The following is a 21,559-nucleotide window of genomic DNA, read 5'->3' on the forward strand; positions in this document are numbered from 1 at the left end:
TGCCAGGATGGTTCCTTTGAAAGGGCACGGCCGACTTCCTTAGCCATCCTTCTGTAAACCGATGAGATCGATGACCTCGCTGTCTTGTCTCCTCCCCCAAACAACCCAACCCCAACATTGTTATAGGGTAGATATCAATATGCATACAACAGTTTGTTGTCCTCTGTGTCAGATGCCACTGACAGTGGGTTGCCCTTTAACAAATATTTACAAGCTACAGAATGCCAAGCATTCAAGATTTTTAATAAGAATTTGTTACTGATGCAGCTTCTCAGCTTGTACAGCAGGCAGATCATACATGATACTACACTGTCCAGCCATGTTACTGTGACCTCTGTCAAAAATCTGAATAACCATCTTTCGCAGTGCAGGCCACTGCAAGATGTGCAGGAAGAGAGTTAGTGAGGTTCTGGAAGGCACCAACAGGGATGTGGAGCCATGCCAGATCCAATGCCATAGCCAGCTGCTCTGATTTCTCAGTTGAGGATCCATGGCCTTTAACAGCCTGATTGAGGTGGTCCCACAGTTTCATGACAGGGTTTAAATCTGGGGAGTTTGGTGGTCGGGAGAGTACAGTAAACTCATCCTGGTACTCTTTTAACCACACGTGTACACTGTAAGCTGTGCGATGTGTTGCATTGTCCTGCTGATAGATACTACATACAGGGGTGGACATGGTCCCCAAGGATAGATGCATACTTATATTGATCCATTATGCCTTCTGGAATGACAAGATCACTCAGGGAATGCCATGAAACAATCCCCAGACCATAGTGTTATCTCCCCGGACCCTCCTGACTATTGTTTTAGGGTAATTTCTTTCAGTCCAATGGAGTGTAAAACATGATTCATCTGAAAAGGCCATCTGTCATCACTCAGTGAACATCCATTTGCAGTATCGTCATGCAAATTCCAGTCTTCATCACCAATGAACTACAGTCAGCATGAGTGCATGAATTGTTGTTGTTGTTGTTGTGGTCTTCAGTCCTGAGACTGGTTTGATGCAGCTCTCCATGCTACTCTATCCTGTGCAAGCTTCTTCATCTCCCAGTACCTACTGCAACCTACATCTTTCTGAATCTGCTTAGTGTATTGATCTCTTGGTCTCCCTCTACGATTTTTACCCTCCACGCTGCCCTCCAATGCTAAATTTGTGATCCCTCGATGCCTCAGAATATGTCCTACCAACCGATCCCTTCTTCTAGTCAAGTTGTGCCACAAACTTCTCTTCTCCCCAATCCTATTCAATACCTCCTCATTAGTTACGTGATCTACCCACTTTATCTTCAGCATTCTTCTGTAGCACCACATTTCGAAAGCTTCTATTCTCTTCTTGTCCAAACTAGTTATCGTCCATGTCTCACTTCCATACATGGCTACACTCCATACAAATACTTTCAGAAACGACTTCCTGACACCTAAATCTATATTCGATGTTAACAAATTTCTCTTCTTCAGAAACGCTTTCCTTGCCATTGCCAGTCTACATTTTATATCCTCTCTACTTCGACCATCATCGGTTATTTTACTCCCTAAATAGCAAAACTCCTTTACTACTTTAAGTGTCTCATTTCCTAATCTAATTCCCTCAGCATCACCCGACTTAATTTGACTACATTCCATTATCCTCGTTTTGTTTTTGTTGATGTTCATCTTATATCCTCCTTTCAAGACACTGTCCATTCCGTTCAACTGCTCTTCCAAGTCCTTTGCTGTCTCTGACAGAATTACAATGTCATCGGCGAACCTCAAAGTTTTTACTTCTTCTCCATGAATTTTAATACCTACTCCGAATTTTTCTTTTGTTTCCTTTACTGCTTGCTCAATATACAGATTGAATAACATCGGGGAGAGGCTACAACCCTGTCTCACTCCTTTCCCAACCACTGCTTCCCTTTCATGCCCCTCGACTCTTATAACTGCCATCTGGTTTCTGTACAAATTGTAAATAGCCTTTCGCTCCCTGTATTTTACCCCTGCCACCTTCAGAATTTGAAAGAGAGTATTCCAGTCAACATTGTCAAAAGCTTTCTCTAAGTCTACAAATGCTAGAAATGTAGGTTTGCCTTTTCTTAATCTTTCTTCCAAGATAAGTCGTAAGGTCAGTATTGCCTCACGTGTTCCAACATTTCTACGGAATCCAAACTGATCTTCCCCGAGGTCAGCTTCTACCAGTTTTTCCATTCGTCTGTAAAGAATTCGCGTTAGTATTTTGCAGCTGTGACTTATTAAACTGATAGTTCGGTAACTTTCACATCTGTCAACACCTGCTTTCTTTGGGATTGGAATTATTATATTCTTCTTAAAGTCTGAGGGTATTTCGCCTGTCTCATACATCGTGCTCACCAGATGGTAGAGTTTTGTCATGACTGGCTCTCCCGAGGCCATCAGTAGTTCTAATGGAATGTTGTCTACTCCCGGGGCCTTGTTTTGTCTCAGGTCTTTCAGTGCTCTGTCAAACTCTTCACGCAGTATCTTATCTCCCATTTCATCTTCATCTACATCCTCTTCCATTTCCATAATATTGTCCTCAAGTACATCGCCCTTGTATAAACCCTCTATATACTCCTTCCACCTATCTGCTTTCCCTTCTTTGCTTAGAACTGGGTTGCCATCTGAGCTCTTGATATTCATACAAGTGGTTCTCTTCTCTCCAAAGGTCTCTTTAATTTTCCTGTAGGCAGTATCTATCTTACCCCTAGTGAGACAAGCCTCTACATCCTTACATTTGTCCTCTAGCCATCCCTGCTTAGCCATTTTGCACTTCCTGTCGATTTCATTTTTGAGACGTTTGTATTCCTTTTTGCCTGCTTCATTTACTGCATTTTTATATTTTCTCCTTTCATCAATTAAATTCAATATTTCTTCTGTTACCCAAGGATTTCTATTAGCCCGCGTCTTTTTACCTACTTGATCGTCTGCTGCCTTCACCACTTCATCCCTCAGAGCTACCCATTCTTCTTCTACTGTATTTCTTTCCCCCATTCCTGTCAATTGTTCCCTTATGCTCTCCCTGAAACTCTGTACAACCTCTGGTTCTTTCAGTTTATCCAGGTCCCATCTCCTTAAATTCCCACCTTTTTGCAGTTTCTTCAGTTTCAATCTGCAGTTCATAACCAATAGATTGTGGTCAGAATCTACATCTGCCCCTGGAAATGTCTTACAATTTAAAACCTGGTTCCTAAATCTCTGTCTTACCATTATATAATCTATCTGAAACCTGTCAGTATCTCCAGGCTTCTTCCATGTATACAGCCTCCTTTCATGGTTCTTGAACCAAGTGTTAGCTATGATTAAGTTATGCTCTGTGCAAAATTCTACCAGACGGCTTCCTCTTTCATTTCTTAGCCCCAATCCATATTCACCTACTATGTTTCCTTCTCTCCCTTTTCCTACTGATGAATTCCAGTCACCCATGACTATTAAATTTTCGTCTCCCTTCACTACCTGAATAATTTCTTTTATCTCGTCATACATTTCATCTATTTCTTCATCATCTGCAGAGCTAGTTGGCATATAAACTTGTACTACTGTAGTAGGCATGGGCTTTGTGTCTATCTTGGCCACAATAATGCGTTCACTATGCTGTTTGTAGTAGCTAACCCGCACTCCTATTTTTTTATTCATTATTAAACCTACTCCTGCATTACCCCTATTTGATTTTGTATTTATAACCCTGTAATCACCTGACCAAAAGTCTTGTTCCTCCTGCCACCGAACTTCACTAATTCCCACAATATCTAACTTTAACCTATCCATCTCCCTTTTTAAATTTTCTAACCTACCTGCCCGATTAAGTGATCTGACATTCCACGCTCCGATCCGTAGAACGCCAGTTTTCTTTCTCCTGATAACGACGTCCTCTTGAGTAGTCCCCGCCCGGAGATCCGAATGGGGGACTATTTTACCTCCGGAATATTTTACCCAAGAGGACGCCATCATCATTTAATCATACAGTAGAGCTGCATGTCCTCGGGAAAAATTACGGCTGTAGTTTCCCCTTGCTTTCAGCCGTTCGCAGTACCAGCACAGCAAGGCCGTTTTGGTTAATGTTACAAGGCCAGATCAGTCAATCATCCAGACTGTTGCCCCTGCAACTACTGAAAAGGCTGCTGCCCCTCTTCAGGAACCACATGTTTGTCTGGCCTCTCAACAGATACCCCTCCGTTGTGGTTGCACCTACGGTACGGCCATCTGTATCGCTGAGGCACGCAAGCCTCCCCACCAACGGCAAGGTCCATGGTTCATGGGGGGGGTGTGCATGAATTAGGAGGCCCAAAAGCAGCAATGTTCACTGAACAGTCATAGAGGGGTCACTGTTGGTAGCCCTTGGTTCATCTGGGCAGTCAGTTGCTCAATCGCTGCACATCTGTTTGCCCATGCACGTCTTCACAGTCATCTTTCACTCCTGTCATCTGTGGCTCATGGTGCACCACAGTTGGCTCAGTACCGGTTTTGAACAGCACTATTTTGCCATGCATGGCATGCTTTAACCATGACAGCACACAAACAGTTTACAAACTTAGCCATTTAGGAAATACTTCCACCCTTATTCTGAAAGCCTCTTGGATGCTAGATAATTCACTCCTTTTCTGCAGTACAGCAATGTATGTTTTTCACCTTCCTCAACCTGCTTTATATATACTCAATTATTAGTGCTGCCATCTGCCATCTGTGAATGGTTATTGCAAGTTGATGCTGTACATTAATGTGACTGGACCATATATGTAATACAAATTTTTGGCCTATGTAAAATCATTATAGTTTTGCTATTCTGTTATTGTAACTGGCAACATTCAGATGGAATGTAATATCTTCATTTTTAATCCTACTCCAGGCAGTCAGTAGTTTTACTCCTGATGATGACAGCGGAGCTAGCCCCAAGAATTTTATTGGAATTGACATGGCTTGAAAACAAGATGACTTTATCCAGTCATGCCACCGCAAAAGATTCCGAGGGCACATCTCGCTTGTCTGTAGTACATTTGCCTGAAACCAAGTGGTACATCTCTCCATCACCGCTCTACACTATATTACACATTTTCAAAGTTGCTACCAGTTACAATGATTGTTGTGTCATCCCTGTATAACACTGTGTAATGTGAAATAATTGTGAATAAGTCATTTATATACATGATGAATAGAAAAGATCCAAGAATAGATTTCGTAGACATGCCCAATGTAACTAGAAGAAAGTCTGACTTTTGAATATTTGTATTCACTAATTGTTTCCTATTGTTTAAATGAGATTGCATTGGGCACAGAGCATTCTGTCATATCTAGAGAGGTGGATTTTCCTTGTAATAAAGGTGTGGGATCTCATATCAAATGCATTTGCAAGATAAACCAGTGCTGGACAAATGTTTTCCTTTATTGCCAAAACAGTTGTACACCTTTTTGCCATGTCTCAACAAGCTTGACTGTAGAAATTCTGAAACATAAACTCATACTGAGAGAAGCTAAGTATATTATTGTAATGTATGGAAAGTTCTGGTTGAGAATAACAAATTATTTAGGAACAAAGGGGATGACTCACCTAAAGGCAGAAGCACTGCGTCATGACAGATACGCACACAGAAGGTACAGAACTTTACTTTGCCAGCTTTCACAATGGAATTCCTTTCTCAAGCTGTACACACACACACACACACACACCACACACACACACACACACACACACTCTCTCTCTCTCACTCTCACTCACACTCACATGCACATCCCTGTCTCTCTACATTGTGCTCATTCGCCTCCAAGCTCTCCAGCTCTTTCCTGGCCCATGGTGAGTGTACTGGGGTGAGGTGGAATTGCAGTGTGGGGTGGGATGAGGGATGGAGAGAGGCAGGAGGCAGGGAGGGGTTTGGGGGGAAGGGACTCATGGCAGAATGGGGAGCTGTCTGTGGGCCAGGTAGAGGTGCAGGTAGAGGGGGCATGTGGTAGAATACTGAGCACTCGATTTCACAGACTGGGGGTTGGTGGGGGGTGGAAGGACAGTGTTACCTTAGGTTTAGGCCAGGGACGTTACAGGAGCAAAGAATGTGCTATAAGGATAGCTCCCATCTGCACAGCTCAGAAAAGCTGGTGATGGTGGGAAGGATCCAGATGGCATGGGTCATGAAGGAGCCACTGAAATCTCACATGTTCTGCTCTGCTGCATGTTATGCCACTGGGTGGTCTGCCTTCTTTTGGCAATAGTTTGACAGATCCAACCACAAAGAAGCATACCTCTTGTGGCCCAATACCACCCGGGAGTGGAACGACTGAACCATGTCCTTCATCAGGGCTTTGGTTATCTATCATCATGCTCTGAAATGAGGGACATCCTACCCACGATGCCTCAAGTGCTCAGCCGTCTTCCATGTGCCACCTCTACCTGCACCCCTAACTATCGCACTGACACATCCCCATTCTACCACAACCACTAGGCACTGCCCCCCCCCCCCCCCTCCAACACACTCCCTGCCTCCCACCTCTCTCCATCCCTCACCTCAACCCAACCCACCCCACACTGCACCCCACCTCACTGTGGGCCAAGAAAGAGCTAGCAATCGAATGAGCAGAAGAAGTTAGGGAGAAAGGTATGTGATCATGAGTGTGTGTGTGTGTGTGTGTGTGTGTGTGTGTGTGTGTGTGTGTGTGTGTGTGCGCGCGCGCGTGCATGCGGGTGCACGAGATCGCATGTTTCTCCTACAGTTGGGAAAGGAATTCCATTCCAAAAGCTAGCAAAGTAAAACTCTGTTCCTTTTATGTGTGTGTGTGTATCTGTCAACAAAGCAGTGCTTCTGCCTTTAGATGAGTCATCTCCTTTACTCTAAATAAATGAAATGAGTGAATGGCATTGTTGGGTGGGAGGCCCCTATTCAGGGAATTTCAGCCGCCAAGTGCAAGTCTTATTTCATTCGAGGCCACATTGGGCGCTTTGTGTGCCAGTGATGAGGATGAAATGATGATGATAACACAACACCCAGTCCTTAAGTGGAGAAAAATCTCCAACCCGACCGGGACTCGAACCCGGGCCTGCTTGAATGAGAGGCAAGCATGTTACCACCCAGCTAATCAAGCAGACTATTCTAAATAATAAGTATATTATTAGATTCAAAATAAACTTATAGTTTTATATATGCAGTATTCTATTTTTTATTATATTGTAGATAAAGTGTAGTATAGTAATGTAATGAAATGAAAAGGATAGATAGCTTCTTACCACATGGAGGAGGCACTGAGTCACAGATAGACACAAGGAGAAAGAACTGTTGTACGTCTGTGACTCAACACCTCTTCTATACGATGAGTAGCAACCTATGCTTTCCATATTACTGTTACCCCACCCTTTTTTTCTTGTAAAGTGATTTGACTTAAGATATTTTCAAACATTCATATTAATCAGTCATCCCTGACAGATGTCTACATATGCACAGTATCACACATTAAAAATAACTTTCTAAATGGGAACTGGGCTTTTGGTGTATCTCATATCTATAGGCTCTAACTTATTCTGAGTGAGTAGCTCTATAATTCACTGACAGCCCATGCACACTTGGTCACATCTAGCTAGAGTCATCAGTCCAAGGAGATTCCACACAAAGGGGTCTAAAATATGTCCCTTAGTAATTGCTAACTATGTCAGTTATCTAGTCCTGGACATTCTTGCAGTTATCTGACTTCATGCTCAGTGTGGAGAGAAGTTGGAACTATTATGATCACAAAATTTGTATCTTTCACAGAGCATCTAGCCTCTTCTAAGAGTAAGTAAACTGTCTCATCTTCATAAAGATTCTAAATAGCCAATGAATGAGGACTACTCAGCCCTAAACTTCTATACATAAAGTTTCTCCAATAAAAGCAATGTACCAATTGCAAGTCACAAATTATAAATATAACACAGTGACATATTTTCTTCCAGTTCTATGCATATCTAATGTTGTTTGCGTCCAAGCTGTCATGAAGTCATGTAAGTACATTAAAGACAACATGAATCAAAACTGGCTAGGTTCTGATCAGTTTGCAGTACAGTACAGAACTCAGAATATAATTAATCTATCAGCACTTTGTGCCACTGCTATTATTAGAATTCTGACACATTATTGTCACACTGTTGGCTGCTCGCTACCAGTGGCTGCCTCCTCAGTCCACAGCTGTGTCAGTGGCAGCAGTGGCCAGTTAGTTACATTATTCATTCTGCAACATTTTTTAACTCCATTAATACATAGAAAATGCTCCAAGCTGGATGGCTGTTGTTCTCTCAGCAGTCTTTTTATTCAGCATTGCCGGGGAACTAGATTGTGTGGTTGGCTATTAAAATAAATTAGGACTGTTGCATAGGTGAACAGTCAGGAAAAATACTGCACAAATATCTAGGCTGATAAGATTTCAAAATGACACAAATATTAGCAATCAAGTGAACAGAATGTAAAATTGTGCATTTCGAGAAAAATTGCAGAAAAGTCATATATTATAGCTTCAATTTCAATTAGCTAATTACTCCAGAATGAGATTTTCAATCTGCAGCAGAGTGTGCACTGATATGAAACTTCCTGGCAGATTAAAACTGTGTGCTGGACCGAGACTCGAACTCGGGACCTTTGCCTTTCGCGGGCAAGTGCTCTACCAACTGAGCTACCCAAGCACGACTCATGCCCCATCCTCACAGCTTTACTTCTGCCAGTACCTCGTCTCCTACCTTCCAAACTTACAGAAGCTCTCCTGCGAACCTTGCAGAACTAGCACTCCTGAAAGAAAGGATATTGCGGAGACATGGCTTAGCCACAGCCTGGGGGATGTTTCCAGAATGAGATTTTCACTCTGCAGCAGAGTGTGCGCTGATATAAAACTTCCTGGCAGATTAAAACTTTGTGCCGGTTTGAGACTCGAACTCGAGACCTTTGCCTTTCATGGGCAAGTGCTCTACCAACTGAGCTTCTGTAAAGTTTGGAAGGTAGGAGACGAGGTACTGGCAGAAGTAAAGCTGTGAGGACGGGGTGTGAGTTGTGCTTGGGTAGCTCAGTTGGTAGAGCACTTGCCCGCGAAAGGCAAAGGTCCCGAGTTCGAGTCTCGGTCCGGCACACAGATTAAAACTGTGTGCCGGACCGAGACTCGAACTCGAGACCTTTGCCTTTCATGGGCAAGTGCTCTACCAACTGAGCTTCTGTAAAGTTTGGAAGGTAGGAGACGAGGTACTGGCAGAAGTAAAGCTGTGAGGACGGGGTGTGAGTTGTGCTTGGGTAGCTCAGTTGGTAGAGCACTTGCCCGCGAAAGGCAAAGGTCCCGAGTTCGAGTCTCGGTCCGGCACACAGTTTTAATCTGCCAAGAAGTTTCATATCAGTGCACACTCTGCTGCAGAGTGAAAATCTCATTCTGGAAACATCCCCCAGGCTGTGGCTAAGCCATGTCTCCGCAATATCCTTTCTTTCAGGAGTGCTAGTTCTGCAAGGTTCACAGGAGAGCTTCTGTAAAGTTTGGAAGGTAGGAGACGAGGTACTGGCAGAAGTAAAGCTGTGAGGACGGGGCGTGAGTCGTGCTTGGGTAGCTCAGTTGGTAGAGCACTTGCCCGTGAAAGGCAAAGGTTCCGAGTTCGAGTCTCGGTCCGGCACACAGTTTTAATCTGCCAGGAAGTTTAATATCAGCACACACTCCGCTGCAGAGTGAAAATCTCATTCTGGAAACATCCCCCAGGCTGTGGCTAAGCCATGTCTCCGCAATATCCTTTCTTTCAGGAGTGTTAGTTCTGCAAGGTTCGCAGGAGAGCTTCTGTAAAGTTTGGATGGTAGGAGACGAGGTACTGGCAGAAGTAAAGCTGTGAGGACGGGGCGTGAGTCGTGCTTGGGTAGCTCAGTTGGTAGAGCACTTGCCCGCGAAAGACAAAGGTCCCGAGTTCGAGTCTCGGTCCGGCACACAGTTTTAATCTGCCAGGAAGTTTCAGCTAATTACTCATCTCACACAAATACCTGGGTGTAAAGATCATTCAAAAAATTGTTCAGTAAAATATTCATTAACTTTTAACCACAGCCCCTTTCTTCTTATTGGCTCTATTGTAGTACAATATTAGCTTATAACGATCAAGGTGACTCTCTTAAATTTCAGTAATTTCCATCTGATGTTCAGATATGTACAACTGTGCAAAAATTCCATCTATCTTCTCATTTTCCTGAATAGACATGAGAAATTCATCCTTTTTATGTATGATGCTTTTGATATTTCCTTTAAAATTTGTAGTTTTGTCAGAGGTGCAGTATTTTGTTTTTCTACTAGATGTTACAACTGTTACTGTAATTATTCTGCAGTTCTGCTTCTATTCTAAATGCATTTCCTTTAAAATTTGTAGTTTTGTCAGAGGTGCAGTATTTTGTTTTTCTACTAGATGTTACAACTGTTACTGTAATTATTCTGCACTTCTGCTTTTGAATTAATTTTCTCTGAAAACTCTGTAGGGAAGGTAGGAAATCACTGTGCTACAAAGGATACTACTTCACTGTTCAAAAAAGAGCTGTAAGAATAATATGTGGTGCTCATCCATGATCATCTTGTATATATCTGTTTAAGGAGTTAGGCAGTGTGACTACTGCTTCACAGCATATTTATTCCCAGGTGAAGTTTGTAGTAAATAATCTACAACAATTCAAAAAGAAGAATGCTGTACATAATTACAATATCAAAAGAAAAAATGACATTCGTTGCTCCATTGTCTTTAGCACAAAAAGATGCACACTGCTGCCACCACAATTTTTGATCATGTGTACAGTGATATAAAATGTCAGTTAGACAACCTGAAAACAAAATGAAAAAGTTTCTCCTTGATAATACTTTCTATTCTACAGAAGAATTTCTAATTTTGTAATGTGTAAATTGTCATGGATAGGAATTATTAATTCACAACAGTGCTAAAACAAACATAAGTTTAGTTTGTAGATCACCATCTAGCCATATTTACATATGAATGTGTAATGTAAATGTAAAATGACTTGTCCCACATCATTTCAATTGATTGTACAAATGATCCACAGAATATGAAACTAACTAACTATCTAACTTGGGTCCGATTGGATGCCTCTGACAATCAGGCATGCAAGTAGCCTCTAACTAAAATCATGCTGTGCAAGATGTTGCCAAATGATGGGGAAGGTATCAATCAAATCTCAAATCTATGTATGACCTCCCCCCCCCTCCTTTTTTTTTCAACCTGTGTGTTAACACATTCCATAGAAAACTTCATCAAGAGCTTATCATGCCACTAATAGAATGGCACAGTATTCACATTAGTGTTTTTCCTTCTCATATCATTCAGTAAGCCTACCCTGTCCCAGGGTTCTGGGTGACTTTTCTATAACTCGTCCCATTTCCTAAGCCTCACCTCCTTTTCCTGCATTCCTCTTCCTTTCCTTTCAACCCTTCCACCAGAAGTAGGAGCCACTGGCTCTGAATGTTTGTACATTTCCATAACTTTTATGTATGTTTTCTCTTACCATATCTTGGTGATTACAGTATATTTTTTTCCTATCCACTAATATAACACTAGTGTGTGCAGCTTTTACAGCAGTGTGCATGATGTCCACCTAAGCTGTATAAATAAGGTTACAGTCAAAACTATTAGAGTTAACCCCTATTATTACATTATCTTCTTTTCCAAAATAATTTGCTAAAGAACTTAAATCACAGGTGACATTGCTGAGCCCTGAATTTCACTTAAAAACATTAGTTAGTTTTTAATCATTTCCCACAGAGCTCTGTATCAATTTCTGACAGTCCCTTTGCCATGGGTGTCATCCAGTCTGATGTAGCAATTAGGTGTCATTATCTAGTAATTTGTAGGTCTGAGATCCAGTTCTCCATCTTGTCAGTACCTGAATTAAATATTTGTGAGTACTGAAAAATTCACAACTTGAAGGGTCCTTCCTAATGAAATATTGTGTTATTCAAGAAACTTTGATATTCAGTCCATAATGAAGTTTAATTCCATATGTGGTTTTGTTGTGTTCATTTAATAAAGTCATTTTTTGGTGTTAATTGGTGTTGTTCATTAACTACACTCTTAATTTCAGTACATGGTTTTACAACTTATATGACAAATTTATTTGCCATAATTTTCAAATATCAATCGCAAATAAATTCTAACTAATTTTAAAAGCTTCAAAATTATGTTTTAAGGTGATAGTAGTTACATCATTTCATTAAGTTTCATTTCATTTCATTCCGATATATGTTAATGTCCAATTAATGTGTAGTAAGAATAACACTTATTTTGTATTATTTTTCAGGCTCACATCTGAATCCAGCAGTGACACTAGCATTTTGTGTCATTGGTAAAAAGCCATGGAAGGATTGTCTACATTATTTTCCTGCACAGTACCTTGGTTGCTTTTTAGGTGCAGCATTTGCATATATTGTGTACCTGGGTAAATGAATGTTGGATTTATGTTTATTAGATAATAAATTGACCAGTAGCTTCAGACAGTACATATTGCATGAATCTGTAAATTTTACATCATAATTCAAACAAATTTGTACATTTTAACTACTGAAAAAACAAATACTTAGAATGTATTACACACTTGTAACTCCAGTAGATAATCCTGAGATGTAAATGTAAGAGACAGCTTCTTGATATCCAATCCACAACAATATCTGTATCATAATAACAATGATTTAATATAATATATTACATATTATAACACCAGTGATGGACAGTTAGCTTTGTAGTATTAAATAACAAAAGTAGCAGGTACTAGTGAGAGTGCCAACGGGTAATATATCTGTCAATTTTATATATGTGTGAAGACCCACACTATAATATACATGCTGCTTAAACATACAGAACAAGAAATACTTTAAAACTTGATACGAAAAATTAGTAACTGCTCATACATTTAATGAGTAATAAAGAAACAGATAAATGGCACTTATATGAAAAATTTTAGACATAATGAAGCAGTGTTCACGGGGTGTCATGGGGGTAGAAGGCTCTTTGCCATATTCATACTGCTGATACAACATGGTACACATTGGTATTTTTTCCATTTCATAAATAATATGTATGAAGTTAAATAATTTGCAAAGTCATTCCTCTAAATTACAAATGTTTCTCTATAGAATTACATATAAAAAAAAACAAGCAGTTTCTTTATACCAATAATTGATTTTTTATGTTGGAAGACAATGTCTCTCCAGCCCTCCCCCAACCCCCTTCCAAAAAATACGAGCTGGAACAAAACTTTAAATGGATGTTAATGGAAGTTCACCACACCCTGCTGTTTTTAACAAAGTGCAGAGAGTAAATGCAATTCTTTTATTTATTCATCCAGCCTCAGGCCTCACAGTCATACCTCTTAGTTCTGAATGGAAGGATCTTTTAGTTTTATATTTGTGAACACATTAGTTAAACATGAAATACCATTGAAGGTATTGGGTATCAATGTTCTAAGCTGTTTTGCTGAGTAGATTCAAGCCAGGATGAAAGCAGTATTTATGTGAACGAAAATTTACAGTGTGAGGTACTGACATGTGTTTGCTAGTTAAGGAGTGAAAGAGTGTCCAAAGTCTCACCAGTTGAATCAGTATGATATCTGGAAAAAAACTGTGACCTTTCAGTGCAAATACCATTTTCAATACCATTTTGGCATGATCTTCCATCCTGGTCGTGTGTGAATGTCGAAGTGACAAGAGTAAATGAAGAAATGAAGAAAATTTGTAAATACTTTAAAAATGTCTGTTTTGTAAACATAACTAACTTAGGTACAAGATTTCACACTGTTCATGGTCTCCATCTGAATCAACTCGGAAAGAAGTATGTGAGTAATGAAATCATAAAACTAGTCAATGAGTTAGGCATAACAAAAATCGAGAGCTCTAAGTCAATACCACTTAGATTTAAGGAAAACTCTTTTTTAGAGGTAGCAAAGAAGGGCTGAGACCAACAGCTATGCCCACATTCACACTGGATGACCAGATTAAAGATAAGAATAATATAATAAATGTCAGTAACACTAGAGAGAAATATAGCAATAATGATGAATGCCCCATTAACAAAAACCACTCACCAACTTTGTCTTTCAAGATAGGTTATCTCAATATTGAAAGTATAAGTGGAAAACACATAATTTTAAATGAATTTACAAATGAGAACTTATTTGATGCATTATGCTTAAGTCAGCACTGGTGTAAAGGAAATGAAATATCTTTTCATGTACTAGATTATTTCCACTTAGCAAACAGTTTTAGCAGAGAGCAACATATTCATTGGGGTGTATCAATTTACATTAAGAAGGGATTAATAAATTGTAGTAATGAACTAGATCTAGGATTTTTGTGCTGTGAGATACATTTTGAAGCCACAGGTGTATATCTGGATCAATTAAAAATTGATATTGTATCTCTTTATAGATCACCAGATGGAAGTCCATTAATATTTTTAGAAAAACTTGAGACTTTACTAAATTTCTTTCTTAGTCCTCAGTGGAAGAAATATAGTATTGTGATTGGTGGTGACATCAATGCCGCATTTGATGTAAACAAAGATGTGCACACTGTAAATGAATTTAAAAACCTGTTACGACAATTCAACTTCATTTTTACGAACTGCAAACCCACAAGACAGTCTGCTTGTCTCGACAACATACGGTACTTACAAATGTCAATAGAGAGTTACTGTCTTCAGATGTAGCTGTCTTCGATTTCTCGGACCGTGACTCAGTTTGGGTAAAAATAGGTACAGATTGGCCTAACATGGAGTATAAGGAGTTTAAAGAGCCTAAAATAGTCATCACAAGACCAATAATGCAAGAAAAATTGTCTAATTTTATGGTCTCACTCAGTAACTATGACTGGTCACATCTGTTTAACAATAATGCTCAGGGCTCTGCCAATACATTGTTTGATAGATTTTTTTCATTATTTCTTAAATATATTCGAGACCAACTGCCCTCAATACAAATGTAAAGTTAACCCTAAAAGTAACAGTAATAGACATAGGGATAAGAGTCCATGGTATACTGCTCAACTAGCCAATATGAAAAGAAGGTTGTTGTTGTATAGAGATTCTTACAGACTTCAGAAAACTGATATGGCTAAACAAAGGTACTCAAGAGCACAAAAGGAATATAAGTATGCTTTAAATGAGGCCAAAAAACAGCATAACCTAGTCAGCATTGAGTCATCAAAAAATAAATGCAGAAAAGCATGGACTATAATAAATCCAGTGGCCAAAAGCAAGCAGAAAGTTGAGGTAGTAATTTCAGCTGACGGATTTAATAACTATTGTATAAAATCTGTTAACCAAATTAGGGAAAGCATTGTGAGGCCACAAGAGGGACTGTTGCTGATCTCATTAAATACCATAATGTAGACTACACCCTGAACGATAAATTCCTTTTAACAGAGGTCACACCAGATGTTGTTTTAACTCTTGTAAATAACTTTAGACCCTCTGATAGTGAAGATATATATGGTATTTCTTGTAATATGTTAAAAAAGATAATTGGCTACATAGTATATCCTCTTACTAAATGTATAAATAGATGTCTAATTGAAGGAATATTCCCAGAAGTATTAAAATTATCTAGGGTAGTGCCCATTTACAAGAAAGGAGACAAAAATTGCCCATCTAGCTATCGCCCAATATCCCTGACACCTATTGTATCTAAAGTTTTGGAATCCATCATCAGCTCCCAGTTGTGTGATTATCTGACATGTAATAACATTATTACTGCGGTACAATTTGGCTTTAGGAAGGGCAAATCCACAGTCCATGCCATTGACTCCCTGATTAAAAAAGTGCTTAATGCTTACGAGAGAAAAAATTTTGCTCAGGCTACCTTTTGTGATCTTAGCAAAGCCTTCGATTCTGTGGAGCATATTTCACTCCTCAACAAACTACGAGGGCGGTTCAGAAAGTAACCTCCGATCGGTCACAGTGCGGGTTGTGGGGGGAGTAGCGACGCCATCTGTGTGTTCACGCACTCAACAGGTCAGTCGGCATCAAGCCGTGGTCGAGTGAACGTCGTACCTGCGCTAGTTTAGTTTTTGTGCCAGTTTGAAATGTGTGCTGCAATAGAAAACCCCGCCAAATGTGAAGTGCATGCTGTCATAAGGTTTTTTACAGCCAAAGGATATTCTGCAGCAGCTATTCATCGTGAGCTTTGTGCCGTGTACGGACCAAGAGTTATGAGTGAAGGAGTTGTCCGTGAATGGGTACGTTTATTTAAAAGTGGACGAGAAAACGTTCATGATGAAGAGAGGAGTGGTAAACCATCATTGGTGACTGACGAACTCGTTCAGACAGTTGATGCAAAAGTTCGTGAAAATCGACGTTTCTCAATGTCGGAGTTGTCTACTGGTTTTCCACAGATTTCTAAGACTATCTTGTACGAGATAGTGACAGCAAGATTGGGTTACCGTAAGTTCTGTGCACGATGGGTGCCCAAAATTCTTACCGACCACCGCAAAACTCAAAGAATGGCCTCTGCATTAGACTTTCTGTCACGTTATGAGGACGAAGGAGAACCATTGTTAAACAGAATCGTGACCGGTGATGAAACCTGGATTAAGTACGTGAACCCTGAGACAAAAGAACAATCAAAGATGTGGGCACATTCAAATTTGCCTGCCAAACCAAGAAAAGCCTCGCAAGATCTTTCTGCCAGAAAACTGATGGCAACGGTGTTTTGGGATGACAAAGGGGTGTTGTTGGTTGAATTCATGGAACGTGGTACGACCATTAATCAAGTCATGTACTGTGAAACAATAAAAAAGTTACTACGGGCTATACAAAACAAACGCCGTGGTATGCTGACTTCCGGTATCGTTTTTTTGCATGATAACGCCCGTCCTCACTCTGCTCGCAGAACAACGGCCCTTCTTGAGTCCTTCAAGTGGGACGTTATCAACCATCCACCTTACAGCCCAGACCTGGCGTCAAGTGATTATCACCTCTTCATGCATTTGAAGAAATGGCTTGGGTCACAGCGGTTTGATGACGACGAAGAGCTCAAAAATGCGGTCACAGGCTGGCTCCAGGCACAAGCGGGTGATTTTTATGCAGAAGGAAATTCAAAGCTTGTGAAGAGATACGATAAGTGCCTCAATCGCTATGGAGACTATGTAGAAAAATAGTGCAAAGATGTAGTTGTAAGATGTATATATTAAAATATTTTTATTTAACTTGGTGTATTTTTTTAAATCAACCGGAGTTACTTTCTGAACGGCCCTCGTAGTTTATTACGGAATCAGAAACAGTGAAGTTGACAACATTTTTGAATCTTTCCTCAGCAACTGTAGACAAATTGTTTGTATTGGTAAACAGAGATCACAGCTAGCTGAGGTTAAGTGTGGTGTGCCACAAGGCTCAGTATTAGGACCTCTGCTATTTATCCTAATGACAAACGATCTACCATCCTACATAAATACTCACTCCATTCTCTATGCAGATGATACCACTTTTTTCAATATCAGCTCAGACACTGATATCCTCCAAACTGTGGCAAACGACACAATATCACAGGCATCAGTCTGGTTCCGAGCTAATGGGTTCCTGCTTAATGAGAGTAAAACTCAAAAGATTGTATTTAGTTTGAGAGATCCGCCAGCAGAAGACTTCAAGAATAGTGTTAATTTCTTAGGTATTGTTATAGATACTAAACTAACTTGGGAGCCACATATTAAATACATTAGTGCAAGGCAGCCTACTTTGCTTTTTTTTCAAAATATTATATCTTATGGGCTTTTAATATGGGGCAATAGCTCACACCTTCAGGACATTTTGGTACTTCAGAAGAAAGTAATTCGAATTATCACAAACAGTGATAAACTGGCCCACTGCAAACCACTGTTTATCAACTTAAAAATATTAACTGTGATAAACATGTATATATTAGCTGCAAATCCATACTACTCACTTCAGGAATTTTACAACTGTAAAATATCATTGTGGTACCGATTTGGAGAGTGCAGCATAATTTCTTTAACTGAATCAGTTATGATGCAATGTTTTCATATTATTTCATTTTAAATATTGTATTTTATGTAAAACCTATGTCACATATTGATCTTTAACCCATGTATATATGCTGTATAACTTGTATATACGTAACTTGACTTTGTCAATTGCTGTAATAGCTAAACGACAATAAAATTTCATTCATTCATTCATTCATTTTACAGATTTCAAAGTACACATAACTATCTTTTTCAGACCTTAACTGTAGGACAACCCAACACTATTGGGAAATCATTGGTACTCTGTAGAAATTTTAATGATGATTTTTTGAATAGAAAACTTGATAATGGCATCCATATACTGTCTTTTCAACAGCATATTTAGGTACATTGGTAAAGTAATTACACTATTTAGAAGGCAGTGCATGGACATTATTAAAAGTTTTACATTCATTTTATTATCTTGATTTTTCTATGAATAGCCACTACACTTACTATGCAAACTGATCTTTTAAGCCGTAGCATTCAGTTCATTCATTAATTCATGCATCATGTTCATTAAACCCTATCTTGCAAGGGTGTCTACAGAAGTGTGGAATGAGTCATGTTATACAATAATAGGCAGAAGTGACCATTGCAGGCTGCTCCAGTAAAGTATTTTAAGAACAAATTATGATTAGCGCTAATCCAGTCAAACTCATAATCACACATGTTTGGATCCTGTGTTTTCAGGTAATATTAGGGAGCCTTAATTGAATTTGGGGTCAGTGAGATGAGTTTGTTTCATCTGTATCACTGCTACTGTAGTCAGGGAGTTGAGTATCATGTGAGTTTTTGAGTTTATTCATTTTGTTCCTTATAATGCTCCACATTGTCTTTCCTTTCTTCTCAGAATTTTTAATTTTTCGTGCAAAATATGTGATTATTGCCGTTTTGGTGACAGAATGAAGAATTTTCCAACACTACATGTAGTGCATCTTTAAGTCTTGATCAGAGCTATTTTTCTGATTAAAACAGTCTCTCTCTCTCTCTCTCTAGCACTAGAAGCTTTGATTCGAGACAACAATTGCAAAGCAAAATTAGGTATAGTCATGTAACCATATTATATAAAATAAGAGAAAGGCGACCACTTAACTTTAGAGGAGTGGTCCAGGGTGCACAGAAACACGTAATAGAAAACAGTTATCACTAGCTTTAGAGCTCTTGCTCTTTTTCTAGTAAGAATACACATATTCACACACCCTCACACTACCCTGCTACTCATTATGGCCTCGTGCATCCTTCTCCACACCCTCCCCACCTCCATCTACCCAGACAACTACTTTTGATAACTGATATCCATAATCAGTCTCATTGCAGTGAGCATGTAAATATGTATGTGTGTGTGTGTGTGTGTGTGTGTGTGTGTGTGACTCTTGCTAGAAAAAGAGCAAGAGCTCAAAACCTAATGTTAACTGTATTCTAGTATGTGTTTCTGTACGCCACTCACCAATCCTCTATAGGCAATTGGCTGTCTGTACTTTGTTCTGTCTATTTTTCCATCCAGGAAATTCCATTATGGCTATACATTGTAAGCAGATTTTTCGAAAAGAATTAAATTTCTTTATATCCTTGGTAAACTTATTCCCATTTTTCATCCTGTAAATTCTCCCTGAATAGTGTAACTGAGGTAGCATTTACAATTATGTGAATTTTTATATTTCTTTTCGTAGATAAACCTGGTTGATGGGACATTCTGCTGCTGCCATTTGATCATTATGGTCAGATAAACCATTTCTTATAGAGTTTGCAATTATATTATGAATGGAAGTTCAATTTAGAAATAAATTATGAATCACTGTTGCAGTTTGTTTGTCTGTTTTCATTGGGAATGTTATTGTAGGGATCAAACCAAAGTTGGACATCTGTAACTCTAGGTGACCTCAATCAGAACTGTCTGAGGCCAAATCAGTATTGAAATCCCTTCATGCAGTTACACCTCTTGCTATTTCTTCTAAGTCTTATCCTTATCATCATTAACTGATGGTTGCCTGTATAAGGCTGTAAGAACTGCTATCTTCTATTTCCAAGTGTATCACTTACATGCTGCACTCAAAGAACTCTTCAATGAACTGCTCATTAAGATCTGTGGCTTGTGACATTATTCTACTCTTTGTGTGTGTAAGCACTCCCATAGTGATCTACTGCATTCCTAACTGTACTACTGCCAACTGCAGCTCTCAACTGTTCTAATTCTGCTTGTGATACTACCATATCAGCTTCAAGTTTTAAGATCAGCTGCTCTTTCTTCATAATCATGGAGTGATTGCACAACTATTACAGTGCCAAAGACTTATTCATCAATGAAAACTTGTGATAATGTGAGTACTGCTTTATTGAATCAAAAATGACTGAGTTATGATACGTATTTTATGGAAGGAACATATGTTTGTGAAACATAAATGATACCGAATTAGATACATGTTAGTAAATATTTTTCTATTGCTGTGCCACTATCCTGTATTTTAGTTAAAAGTTTTAAATCTCTAGTGTAAGTGACTGAAAGTAACAGGGACTGAAAGTAGCATCAACAGGTCATGAGGAGTAACAGAGTCGAACTGCACATTTACTCTGAAATTCAAGTGTCTTAATTGTGGTCAAATGGGACATGTACAAAGACAGTGTTACCAATTATGGAACCCACAGCCCAACTGGAGTGACAGGAGTCGCCAACGATTTGGTAGAAATGGCAGTAGAGGAGGTTTTGGTATACGGCAAGGTTACAGGGATTGTCCAGGGAATAGGAAGGGTCTGTTAAACTAATAAGGGAGCTGCAGGGCCACTGTCAGGAGCGCCGGGTAGGAATAAGTTCAGTTAGAATGAGTGCAGAGGCAGAATGTGCCATAATGAGTGTTGTGGATGGAAGAGAGAGTAGAGTATTGCTGGACACAGGAGCATCTGTATCAGTACCCTTGAGAGGATTAGTCGGTATGAGCCACTGAAACCTACCACAATATGATTTATGTGGGTTAGAGGATAATAATATACAACCATTGTGGTAAGTAGTGGTGAATATTTCAGTTGGGACAATCAACTTAAGGCAATGTGTGGAAGTGGTGTGTCATGTAAGCTAGGAGTATGGTGTGATCCTAGGGTTAGATTTTCTGCATCAACATCATGCCATAACTGACCTTCAATTATGTATAGTGGAACTGAGTGGGAATACATTCCAAGTGGGGGAAACTATTGTCAATGTTAATCTGCTGCAAGGAGTGTCTAGTATACAGGACGGTCCAGTTAAACTGTGAGCAATAGCAATAAGGATTGTTTCACATGACCACGTGTCGAAAGGCATCGGAAAATCGCTAAGGGTGAATGTGGAACCAAACTTAACAGTACGTGTGGTATGTGTAATAGAACCATTGGCGGAGCAGGAGGGTGGGAGGGGGTGGGGGGTAGTGAAGTACTAGACACAGCATGTTGTTTGGTGAAACGTAGTATTGTACACATACAGGCAAGGAATGGAGGAAAAGTGGTACCTGTCAATGTGGATAATTTTGGTTCCAAAGATGGAAAGTTGTGGAAGGGAACTTTATTACTTACACTAAAGATTCCAGATGAGAAAGATTGCCACACAGGAGGTGTGAGTTATAAGGGAGCA

The 21,559-nt window shown here is 39.6% G+C and overlaps 1 protein-coding gene across 1 annotated transcript in view; it reads left to right on the forward strand.

Moving 5' to 3' along the window:
* The window catches only part of LOC126188949 (aquaporin-9-like), a 268,383-nt gene that overhangs the window by 114,087 nt on the left and 132,737 nt on the right, over nt 1–21,559 (forward strand). The window contains exon 3 of the mRNA XM_049930695.1: nt 12,249–12,386. Within this exon, the coding sequence (XP_049786652.1) occupies nt 12,249–12,386 (138 nt within the window). The remainder of the gene's footprint in view (nt 1–12,248; nt 12,387–21,559) is intronic.

The sequence above is a fragment of the Schistocerca cancellata genome, chromosome 5, assembly GCF_023864275.1.
Source record: "Schistocerca cancellata isolate TAMUIC-IGC-003103 chromosome 5, iqSchCanc2.1, whole genome shotgun sequence".
In the NCBI taxonomy this organism is placed as follows: Eukaryota; Metazoa; Arthropoda; class Insecta; order Orthoptera; family Acrididae; genus Schistocerca; species Schistocerca cancellata.